The following is a 12,762-nucleotide window of genomic DNA, read 5'->3' on the forward strand; positions in this document are numbered from 1 at the left end:
AAGGAAAGTGCTTTGGAAATTTATGTCCTGTCCACAGTTTGTGAAATTCTGAAAGATACTCATGTTCTACAAATACCTGTAAACATTATGATTGTAAAATATCTGAACAATTTTTTTCTGATGAGGAATACCTGAAATTAGTTGTAGCCTCAAGTATAAATTCTTATTTTAAAAAATAATTGAATTAAAAATATATTGGCTAATTATATTACATAGGAGTATCAAAGCGGCTTTATTTTCTGGTTATTTCTCTGGACTTCATCCGTTCATAGATATGCTTTATAATATTTTGTTGCTTTTTATTATCATGGATTAACAAATCTTAACTACTAGCACAAGTCTGGATGAGCCAATACAAAATGTAATTCTACATTTTCAGTAAACCTTTGTCTTCTGTATTTTAAATGTTTAAAAAAATGTGTAAAAAAAATTTTAAAACATTGGATGTTTTCTATCTTAGTTCTGCTATATAGCTGGGGGTTTCTTTGTTTTGTTTTGTTTTGTTTTGAGATGGAGTCTTGCTCTGTTGCCAGGCTGAAGTGCAGTGGCACGATCTCAGCTCACAGCAACTTCTGCCTCCCAGGTTCAAGCATTTCTCGTGCCTCAGCCTCCTGAATAGCTGGGATTACAGGCGCTCGCCTCCACGCCTGGCTAATTTTTGTATTTTTAGTAGAGACGGGGGGTTTCACCATGTTGGTCAAGTTGGTTTTGAATTCCTGACCTCGTGATCCGCCCACCTCGACCTTCCAAAGTGCTGGGATTACAGGTATGAGCCACCGTGCCCAGCCTATAGCAGTTTTAAAAAGGCAGATTGTTGCCTACATCAAGTTTCACTTGATGTGGGCTACATTTTAAACCTTTAAAAGTTATTTCTCTAACTTATTTTTTTCCCTTAAACATTTGCACCGTTGAATAGTTGAAGACTTGTATCAAGTCAATTTAAGTGAATATAGCAGAATCAGATCAACATGATCTAAACAGCTCTTAACTGGCTGAATCAATGACAGCTTTTTTTTTTTCTTTTTTAAGGAACACCTTTTTCAGAAAGAAGAGAGTGCTCCATTCTACCAGCTGTTTCTGTAGCAATGCTTCCCTTAGGTGGTACTAATGAGCTATGGGCTGCTTTTACAGAATAGTTTTCTTCCCAGATAATTCAAGGTTTAGAAGAGCTGCACCCAGTTAAGCCGTTTAAACGATAGTCTTCTTTCCTTTACTCTGAAAAACATTCTTTTCTTTTTAGGCCTAAATTCTACTTACATTGATCATGAAATTACATAGATTCCAAATATCTAACTTAATTTTTATTTCTTAACACGTGTCATAAAGTATTTCAGATTACCTCCACAGAAAGCAGGAAGGCTTCGACCTTAATATTATGCCTTATCATAGCTAAAAATTGTCCAGAGATGCTTCCCACTGCGTGTACTTGAATAATAGTTATTATTGTCTATTGAATGAGTCCTATATGCCTATCACACTAGTGATCATTTCATATGCATTAATTTAATCTTCAACACCATGCTATATCAGATAATTCTAATATCCACTTTGAAAATAAGAAAACTGACACTTTGAGAGGCTAAATAATTTGACTGTAACTTGTGTACTATTTTTTACCACATTGCTTTTTCTACCAAGTTTACTTGAGAAAAGGCATGAGGACATCTGATCAAGGTACTTCTGTGGGTTCCAGCTTTGAGATGCCGCCTCTGTTCCAAGCATGTAACAAATGCTAGATAAAATACGAGGATAGAAAATGCAAAAGTCACAGCTGGGCTCAAAAACAGTTTGTTATCTCCCTGGCCCAAAAATGGAAATGAAATGCAAGTGATGACTTGTGAGCTACGCTGAGACCTCTGGCCTGCTGGACTCCGGAGGTGGACAGAGGGGCTGGGACAGCGTCTGCAGGGCAATGGGACATGAAGGTTATTGTACACTAGGTGGAAATCCAGAGCCAGCCTCACTTTGAAACCAGGTAGTAGAGGACTTCACTTCTTCTTTTTTTTTTTTTTTTTTGAGATGGAGTCTCGCTCTGTCCTCCAGGCGGGAGTGCAGTGGCCGGATCTCAGCTCACTGCAAGCTCCGCCTCCCGGGTTTACGCCATTCTCCTGCCTCAGCCTCCCGAGTAGCTGGGACTACAGGCGCCCACCACCTCGCCCGGCTAGTTTTTGTATTTTTTAGTAGAGACGGGGTTTCACCGTGTTAGCCAGGATGGTCTCGATCTCCTGACCTCGTGATCCGCCCTTCTCGGCCTCCCAAAGTGCTGGGATTACAGGCTTGAGCCACCGCGCCCGGCCAGGACTCCACTTCTGAATGAAGGATGAAAAATCTGCTGGTCACTATTGCTTGAGACGAGCTTTTGCGAAGCTTGGTGTTTAAGATGGGAAGAGGAAGTCGTTTTAGGCATGGCCCTAAACCACTGAACCAAACTAAACCAAATCCTTCACTAGTTCAGGGACATGACTGGTGATAATCCAGATGTCAAAACAATGTCATAGTCAGATCAGATATAAAACTGCTTACAAATGTGTGATCCTGGGCACAAAACCATTTTTAAGAGAAGGATGATGAGAGAGAGAGGGGATGGAGCTATATTAAAAAAAAACTAAATAAAAATAATTTAAAAATCATCCCACTTCAAATGAACTTACAAAACCTAATTCCAAAGCGCATGAGGAGACCTAACAGTAAGAAAGACAGCCAACAAAATGGACCATTAAAATGAGTTTTCCCCAGAATATTTAATATATTGAAACAGCCTGGCAAAGTCCAAAGGAATGCCATTGTATTAGTCTGTTCTCATGTTGCTAATAAAGACATACTTGAGACTGGGCAATTTATAAAGGAAAAAGGTTTCATGGACTCACAGTTCCACATGGCTGGGGAGGCCTCATATTCATGGCTAAAGAGCAAAGTCACATCTTACATGAAGGCAGGCAAGAGACTTTTGCAAGGGAACTCCCACATACAAAACCATCAGATCTCGTGAGACTTACTCACCACCACGAGAACAGTATGGGGGAAACGGCCCCCATGATTCAATTATCTCCACCTGGTCCCACCCTTGACACATGAGGATTATAACAATTCAAGGTGAGATTTGGGTGGGGACACAACCAAACCATATCAGTCATCCATAAAGAAACAAAAATGTCAAATTATTATTTATTTACAAATATTTATTAAGAGCATACTGTGCTCCACATATTATTACAGGTGCTAGAAATGCAGAAATGAATAAAAATAAATAAATCCATAGCTACTAGAGGACTTGCATTCTAGTGGGGAGTTTACATTTTAGTGGCAGAAATGAAATAAGAATAGGTGAACAGGAGGCTTCCACTGTATCTGTAATATTTTATTTATTTAAAAGGTGAAGCAAAAGAGCAAAATGCTCATACTCATTAAAGCATGGAGAGTAAGTGGGTTTTCACAGTTTAATCCTACGTAAGTACCTGTACAATTGAAATGAAAGGACACACAGACCTTTCAGTAGAACATGCATTGTTGGACACAGCAATAATATTTAAAACGTCCAATCTTGCAAGTTCTATGGCCATTTACCTCTATGGCTCCCAACTTGCTTAGGGTAAAACCTTATCACGACCTGTAAGGTCCTGGGGTCTACCTCTGTGGCCTAACTTGCTCATTCACTCTGCCCCAGCTCCTGCCCCATTGCATGCTTTTGTACCTCACAAAATTCAAGCTCATTTCCTTTTATGATGACAGCACTCCTCTTGAATTATCTCTCTTTCAGATACTGGGGAAAATCTTGAAAATTTTCAAATGAAGTCTCAAATGAGGCCTTTGATTTTAGTCATGGAAATAACCCCTCGGTCTTATTTTGCTCTTGATCTAGTGCTTTTAGTAGACACTAATTCACTCAGCTAGATAGAGCTGTATTTTCATGGCACTTGATGGATGTTCCACTTTGCAGTAGCTCATGTCACCATGACCCAGTCTAGAGGGTTGCTGCCTGGGGTTGCTGTAGCCCCCACACTCCCATCAGTATTATGTGCTCAGGCTGAGGGAACTGCAGATGGTACCTGGAAATGTCTTAGGAATGCAGAGTGAGTTATAATGAATAACAGCCAATCTTGGATGCTGAGTTGTTTACGAAACTTTTTTAGGAGGGTTTAATATGTGTTTTAGACAAGAAGAAACTGCTTCTCAATAAGGATGAGCATAATTGTCATTTTGGAAGTTAGTCTTTAGAGCTAAAGCATTCGTAAGTTAAAGTGTAGAGCTTGACTAATCCATGTTACTTTATTTTTAAAAGACAAAACACTATTGCTAGTAATGGGAATATCACTCTGTGTGGGTGTGAACACATATGTTCAGTGGGACTCAAAAAACCCACACAGGGTGTAGAGTTGTCCCTCACTGATTTTGCCCAATTATAGTGTGAATTTGATAATAATTTACCAACACTTTGAAGTCCTGCAGATGCTCTGAAACAGCAATATAATCAGATTTTATTTGAATATCTAATATGACAACTCACTCTAATATCATGGGACTTATTTTGTTCTACCAACATTAAAATGTCACGTTCTAGAAATGTGAAGTTTGTCACCTCATCAAAAATAGACACTAGATACTAGATGGTTAATTTGAATGTATTTAATGACATTGAACTGTACACTTGAGAATTTTAAAATGGCATAATATGCAGCTATAAAAAACACCGAGATTATGTCCCCTGTAGCAACATGGGGATGGAGCTGGAGGCATTATCCTAACTGAAATAACTCAGAAACAGAAAATTAACTACCGTATGTTCCCACTTACACAGAGATGGAAGCAATAGACCCTTTTCACAACCGCCTTCCCAACCTCTTCCCACTTGTGGAGAGGTTGGGAAGGGGTTGAGGGTTGAAAACTTGCCTATTGGGTAGAGTGGTCACTATTTGAATGATGGGCACAGTAGAAGCCCAAATCCCATCATTATGAAATATATCCATGTAAAAAACATGAATCTAAAAATAAACTAAATTAAAAGAATGGTTAAAATGCTAAATTTTGTGTTTTACTGTATACATTTTACCACCACTAAAAAAAAAAAAGAAAAAAAATAGATACTAAGTCAAATAAAATGTAACTATTTTATCTTCATAGATCATTCCCTTAAAATTCTTGTTTAGTATTGAGCCACAAGCCAAGCAAACACAGCAATAATTCTTTGGAAATTGCTGTAATTATTGCAGGCCACTAGGATTCCACTTTGGGTATTAAAATGGCTATTTTAATACACAAAATGGCATGGAATACTATACAGCCATTAAAAAGAGATGATAATATCCTTTGCAGTGTGTCCTTCGTTTTTTTGCACAAAGTGTATTAGGCCACTAGGATTCCACTTCGTGTGTTGAAATAATCATTACCATATTATATCCTAGTAACAAAAAAGAGCCACTGAACCCTCAGAGAGAGTTTCACTTCTAATCGGAGCATAGCTTGGTGCTGGAAAGATTCGTCTCAGTGCTCTGTTTAAAGTTAGGTTTTTATAAGCATTTGTTTCATAATCTTTCTCACAATAAATGAAAATTGGATAATGTTCTTCAATAGTCACAAAAATATATTTCAACTTTTTAATAATATTGATCATTATAAATATTAATAAGCTCTTATTCTGTGCTGTGCACTGTTCTGCATATTTTGCCTGCATTAACTCATTTGATTTTGGCAGTCTTATGAAGTAGAAGCTAATGCTTTCCTAAAATTACAAACGAGAAATCTGAGCACAGACAAGTGATCTCTCCAAGGCCGCACAATCTGTAATAGACCCCGTGGTAATTTTAAACATCTTTTTTAAATGGAATTTTAACCATCTCTTTTAAATGGTTGACATTTGTGCAACCCCAACCTTCTAATGTTCAATGCTTTTGTTTATTCACTTGTTTTTAAAAGGAAGTCAGTGATTCTTGAACATCTTCATGCATGTTATGGCTTTGTCTAACAACAAATGATAACTTATTCCTTGGATTCTTGCAGGGCATTCTACTTGGACAAGTCAAATTCACCACCAAACTCCACATCCAAAGCTGCCTATGTAGATAAGGTAAAAACAGATGATTATATTTATTGGTGCTTTTTAATTTAAATATCTCCCTTATTTAATTTTTCTGCTGTTCTTGAGCAATGAGTAATTATAAATATTTGTAGTCTTTAATTCCGTTACCACCAAAACAAAATAATATTTTAGACTATTCTTTAACAGCTACACCAACTATGAATTTTAACCCATCTAAAAGGATTTTACTAAACATGCTGAACTTGACATTCATCACTTTTTTTTCTGCAGCTAATGAGGCCTCTCAATGCTTTGGATGAACTTTACCGACTGGTAGCCTCGTTTATCAGATCCAAGCGCACAGCTGCCTGTGCAAACACAGCGTGCAGTGCCTCTGGGGTTGGACTGCTGTCAGTTTCCTCGGAGCTGTGCACCAGGCTAGGCGCCTGCCACATCCTCATGTGCAGCAGCGGTGTGCATCGGTATGTGACCCTCCCGCCTTGCTTGCCTCTTCGTTAGATCGCACTTTATTTGATGGTTTTTGTTGACATTTTCGCTTCACAAAATTAAAACTGGAAACATTCGAAAGACTCGGGTGTATTTGGAATAAGATTTTGGATGTTTTCTGGTTTTAATTCTTGTATTTTCAGTGACTATTTAGTCATACACATGAAGGCAATCCCACGTATATATCATTGTGGCCCAAAATCTTATCATACTTGCATTTATATTAACATACTTGCATTTTAGGTAAAAATGCGCATTCATTTTATTCACTAGAGGAATTTGTTTAGTAGGAGCTGACTCAACTAGCTCACAAAACTGGTTTTCTCACTGCCTTTGATAGACAGTCCACTATTCAGTGGTTCCAATCCCTACACCCCAAGTATTGTGAGCTAGATGCTGCTTGGAGTTGCAACTGCTTTCTAACTCCTGGCAAAGTTGTGGTCCAGGAGCTCACACAATGTGCTATTCCAGAAAATGTAAAGGGAAATATTTGATGGGTTCTTTTCAGGTGGTTTATCTTAGGCAACTGTGGTCTGTCTGGGGCAGCCAAGATAGGCATATAAATACATCAGACTTAGACTCAAAGTGTGAGTGGGAATCCCTGAGTCAAGTCCCTCTTCATAATCACATGCTGTCGCCTCTCCATTGCCACAAGGAAATAGAATCAAGTAAATGGAAATAATAGGACAGAATTTTAGTCCTTGTTTTAATCTAAGTAGGGAACTAGTCTGTCATGAGACAGTCTCTTCTTCTATTTATATATTTTTGTCATACTTTAAGTTCTGGGGTACATGAGCAGAATATGCAGTTTTGTTACATAGGTATACATGTGCCATGGTGGTTTGCTACACCCATCAACCCGTCACCTACATTAGGTCGGTTTGATTTTGAGGATGGTGTTTACTTATTCAAATTTACTTGGCACTGAATCCATGCAAAGGATTGCAATCAGTGCTATTGGCTGTGTAATATAAAGTGTTCATGTCAGAGACATAAAACTTGAAGAGCAAGCCAAAAAATTTCAAAAAAATGTTAACATAAAATAACAATGATAAAAATACACACACGTACAACACACACAACTCAAGAACAAGAAAACATAAATGTAGGAAAGTTGCAGCTAAAGAGTAGGATTCAGAGGGAGAATAGATCTTTGAGATGGTTAGACATGGGAACTCTTCATGGAGAAAGTGATGTTTGAATTGGGTTTTCATGGATCAGGTTATAGAGGCAGAAAAGAAAGAAAGGTCATTGAAGGCAGCAGCTTTGCCATCTGGGAAAATCCATTTTTGACTTGAGATGGCCACATTCTAGTTTTCAGGCCCTATGCAGCATGAATGTGCTTATGAAAAATGGCAAGAGTATTTCTCTAAAAAGAACATTAAATTTTTGTGGTTGGCAAAATATGCAGTATTTTTCACTTTAATTTTCATTGCTGTGTACTGTGCTGTCTCTTGCAAGCTTTTTAAAATCTTAATTGAAAATATCATCTCTATCTGAATGGATCAAAGATTTGAAAGATTTTTTGCTAGCAAAGAAATAATATCTTCCTTCTGATAAACTTATGTTCATATGGTCTGTTTCTATTCATTCATTCATTATTCATTCATTCAACAAATACGCATTGAGCACCAATCATGTGCCAGCACTGTTCTAGTTGCTGCGGACACAGCATTGAGAAAATAAAGTCCCCACTTTCATATAGTATGTACTGCAATGGGGGGAAATTGTTGATAAAGTAAACAAATAAATATGTAATGTGGTAGGTGGAATAAATCCAAAAAGAACAGAATTCAAGTGAATAAAGGAAGATAGGGTGGGGAAAAGACAGGCAGATTAAATTAGCATTAATATCTAGATATTTTAATGCCAACCTGAATCAGATGGGGAGATTTGTGATGGGGGATTTCATAAGACACTGGTATAAAATGAAGGAGTGGTCGGGTGCAGTGGCTCATGCACTTTGGGAGGCTCAGGTGGGCAGATCACTTGAGGTCAGGAGTTCAAGAGCAAACTGGTCAACATGGTAAAACCCCCTCTCTACCAAAAAAAGTACAAAAATTAGCCAGGCATGGTGGTAAGTGCCTGTAATCCCAGCTACTCAGGAGGCTGAGGCAGGAGAATTGTTTGAATCTGGGAGGTGGTGGTTACAGTGAGTGGAGATCACATCACTGCACTCCAGCTTGGGTAACAGAGTTAGATTGTGTCTCAAAAAAAAACCCAAAAAACAAAAAAATAAAAACGAAGGAGTGAGTCATGCAGATATCTCAGAGAAAGAGCATTGAGACCATAGGGAGCAGCAGCTTTAGTGTCCTCAAGTGGGAAAGTACACCATGTGTTCAAGCAACAACAAGGAGTCCATTGTGGCCTCAACAAAGCGTCATTGCCTTGAGTACTTGTGCTCTTCTCTTCTCTTACCCTGGTGTATAAGAGGTCTGGATATACTGGAACCAAGGGGGTACTTCTGACTTTGGAACTATAAGCACCTACTCTTAACTCCACATTAATATACTGAAAGGTAATTCAGTTAAATCTGCCATTTAACCCTAGAGACCATGACTAAGTTGTCCAAATTACTGTCTCAGATGTTTCACGAGCAATTTTAGAATTAGACTGGTGTTGTGTAAGGGAAATAGATTGATGTTCCACAGCTATTTTATACTTACTAGATGCATTGATTAGTGTGTTAGAATCACAAGGGACATTGACATTTTAAAATACTTTTACTTTCTTGATTTCTACAATTCAAAATAAATACAGCTTTCGTTAATTCACTTCATGAGATATTTACCAAGCTGTGGGCACCAATGCCCCATAACAGGGGGTGAATTTAGGTCAAAACTATTTGAAAATTGTATAATTTTATTTTTCCATTATGCAGAATAAAATGGGGAATATAAAATAGTCTTTAATTTTTCAGTGAAGACTATGCTTAGATTTTTCATGATGATAAGATATGTGCTAATTTATATTAGGATCCAAAAGCCCACAGAAGGCTGTTCCTAAAATAATTCTTTAGTAATTCTAATTTAGACAGCTAGAGAGGAATCCAAGCAGATCCACACCTGCACGCAACATTAAACATGGAGGTTTACCCTCAGGTTCTAACAGAGGGGAGAAATTCACAGCGTGAATCAGAATAAATATTACGCAAGCCATTTTTATCATTTACTTTTAAAATCAAGATGAAAAAAGTCAACAATATGGTATCCACATTAGATAGTCAATTTCCTGCCTTTTCTGATTTCACTGGACAGAAAGAGGATCTAAAATGTTTTTTAAAACTATCGAATTATATTGCATGTGTTTGATATTAATGGGAAGAATGTGGTTTTTCAGAATGAAAAGGCAGATTTAATTAGCATTAATGTCTAGATGTTTTCATGCCAATCTGAATCAGATGGCAGAGCTACATACAATAGTGAATATGAGATTAGTAGGAATAGAATTCAGGATGAATTATTAAAATCTTCCCAAAGCATTTAGCCTGGTTTTGTTTTCAGTAAATTATCTTTTGTAGAGTACTCTGTGTGTGAATGACAAGTCTCCTGATGGACTTTCTTGTCCGTATGCTGTTCAACCATTTGCTTATGTTTAATGTCATCATTGCTATTAAATAGTGGCAGAGGAACAGGCTGGACTCTTTTGAGTTGATCAGATTTTTGCCTTTTAATTAATTTAAATACGATTAAAAGGTAGTTAAATATATAGAAAAAATTCTATTCTGTCATCCTTTTTCATTTTCATTTTACATTATCTCTAGTAACTTCTATCAAACAACACACATCTGAACATAATTTCATTTATATATATAGTGTCTTAGTTTATTTGTGCTGCTATAAGAAAATGCATGATACTGAGTGATAGAGTTTAGATCTGTATCCCCACCCAAATCTCATGTTGAAATGTGAACCCCAATGTTGAAGGTGGGGCCTGGTGGGAGGTGATTGGATCGTGGGGATGGATCCCTCCATGAATGATTTGGCACCATCCCCAGTTTACATGAGATCTGCTTGTTTAAAGATGTATGGCATCTCTCCCCCAGTCTCTCTTCCTCCTGCTCCAGCCATGTAAGAGGTGCCTACTTCCCCTTCACTTTCCACCATGACTGTAAATTTCCTAAGGCCTCCCCAGAGGCAGAAACTGCTGTTTCCCATGCAGCCTACAGAACTATATGCCAATTAAAGCCTTTTCTTTATAAATTACCCAGACTCAGGTATTTCTTTATAGCAGTGCAAGAATGGACTAACACACTGAGTCATTTATAAAGAGCAGAAATGTATTTTCTCATAGTTCTGGAGACAGGGAAGTTCAAGATCAAAGCACTGGCAGATTCGGTGTCAGGTGAGAGTCCTGGTTTCTGCTTCCAGGATGGTACCTTGAACCCTATATTCTCACATTACAGAAGAGCAAAAGGGAGGGAAGAGCTCCCTGAACCTCTTTTATAAGGGTGTTAATCCATTCACAAGACCCCCACTCTCATGACTAAATCACCTCTGACGTGGTTTGGCCCTGTGTCCCCACCCAAATCTCATCTCAAATTATAATCCCCATAATCCCCACGTGTCAAGGGCAGGGCCAGGTGGAGGTAACTGGATGATGGGGGCAGTTTCCCCCATGCCGTTCTCATAATAGTGAGTGAGTTCTCATGAGAGCTGATGGTTTTATAAGTATCTGGCATTTCCCCTGCTTGCCCTGACTTTGTTCTGCCTCCTTATGCAAAAGGTGCCTGCTTCTCTTTTGCCTCCTGCCATGATTGTAAGTTTTCTAAGGCCTCCCCAGCAATGTAGAACTGTGAGTCAATTAAACCTCTTTCTTTCATAAATCACCCAGTCTTAGGTATTTCCTCATAGCAGTGTGAGAACGGACTAATACAACCTTCTAAAGGCCCCGCATCTTAATATTATCACATTGGTGATCAAGTTTCAACATATGAATTTGGAAGGACACATTTGGACCAGAGCATATAGTTTAATAATCTGTCTTATACTTGTAGCATATATATATATGACATATGATATATAATGCTACATCTATATGCTACATATATAATGCTATATATATATGCTACATATATATATTTAAAATGAGCACATAGACTTTCTTAGTCTCATTTTTATTTGCTGCATAATATGTCAACCAGTTTTTTACCACAATTAACTAAACTACTAGTTTAGTGATTTCTTTCTCAATTGTATATAATAAACTACAGAGTGGCATCTTTCTCTGTTGCTGTTCAAATTTCAGTTTTATTTTCCATTAATCTAAAAGAGAAAAGCCAAACAAAAATATTGCTCAGGTAAAATCACTATGTCAAAGAGTTTAAACCTTCTTGGTTAATATATTGTTCAAATTCCCAAAAGAGTTGTCCTCACGTACAATACACCAGTGGAATAGATAGTTGTGAGGCACTTTCACCCTTGCTGTGTCTGCAGAAGGTATTAGAATCCATTTATATATTGTACTTCTTTACTAGATGCACAATTAAATTTCCATTGTTATTTAATTTGTCCTTTTTTGATGAACAGATAAAAGTATTTGATATCTTTTGAATTTCTTTCTCTACTAAGACTTGTGCTATTTATATTTATATACCTGCTTTGTAGGCAGAGTTATTTTTTGCCAAATTGAATCTTTTTAAGATATTGAGTCAGCACTGTGGCGTTTCAAATTTGCTTTTGTACCCATGCCAGTTATTGTGGCAGGCAATCAAAAAGCTTGCTACTGGGATTTCTAAATTTCTTTTATTTCTTATTGCAGCATCCTTCCATTCAATGTAGTGTTTTAATTTGTTTTGGTTCTTTATTTCCACCCTGCTTAATAGCCAACTGTTTTTCTTTAACTAATATAAATCAGTATACAGCAAACGTTGTAAAGCCCGAAGCATGAATCTTACTGAGTCCAAAAACAAAAATGCCATTTTCCTCCCTCCACATTCATTTCTGCCTCCTTAGCCAGTAGGAACAAATGAGTAGAAATTTGCAGAGTCTACCTGAAAGAATAAAGGATATGTGTAAGAAATTTCCAGTGAGGGTGAGAAACCTGGAATCACAGTTTTCCCCTGTAATGACTTGTTCCAGAGAGTTTTTGTCTTCATATTCTCTTCACTCTATATTTTTAAATAATAGATTATCAGTGGTGTCAGAGTCTTGGTCTGGCCATGTGGGAAGGTGGGTGACTTGAGTGCAGGCCTCATGCTCTGAATAGTGTGTGATGTCTTCCAATCAAAACACTGGAGATCT

At 37.6% G+C, this 12,762-nt stretch overlaps 1 protein-coding gene across 3 annotated transcripts in view; it reads left to right on the forward strand.

The window, feature by feature from the left end:
* The window catches only part of PREX2 (phosphatidylinositol-3,4,5-trisphosphate dependent Rac exchange factor 2), a 303,886-nt gene that overhangs the window by 227,484 nt on the left and 63,640 nt on the right, over nucleotides 1–12,762 (forward strand). For all 3 annotated transcript variants that reach the window (XM_021942408.2, XM_017962077.3, XM_017962076.3), the window contains exons 36-37: nucleotides 5,995–6,061; nucleotides 6,305–6,495. In XM_021942408.2, the coding sequence (XP_021798100.2) occupies nucleotides 5,995–6,061; nucleotides 6,305–6,495 (258 nt within the window). The remainder of the gene's footprint in view (nucleotides 1–5,994; nucleotides 6,062–6,304; nucleotides 6,496–12,762) is intronic.

The sequence above is a fragment of the Papio anubis genome, chromosome 8, assembly GCF_008728515.1.
Source record: "Papio anubis isolate 15944 chromosome 8, Panubis1.0, whole genome shotgun sequence".
NCBI classification, from domain to species: Eukaryota; Metazoa; Chordata; class Mammalia; order Primates; family Cercopithecidae; genus Papio; species Papio anubis.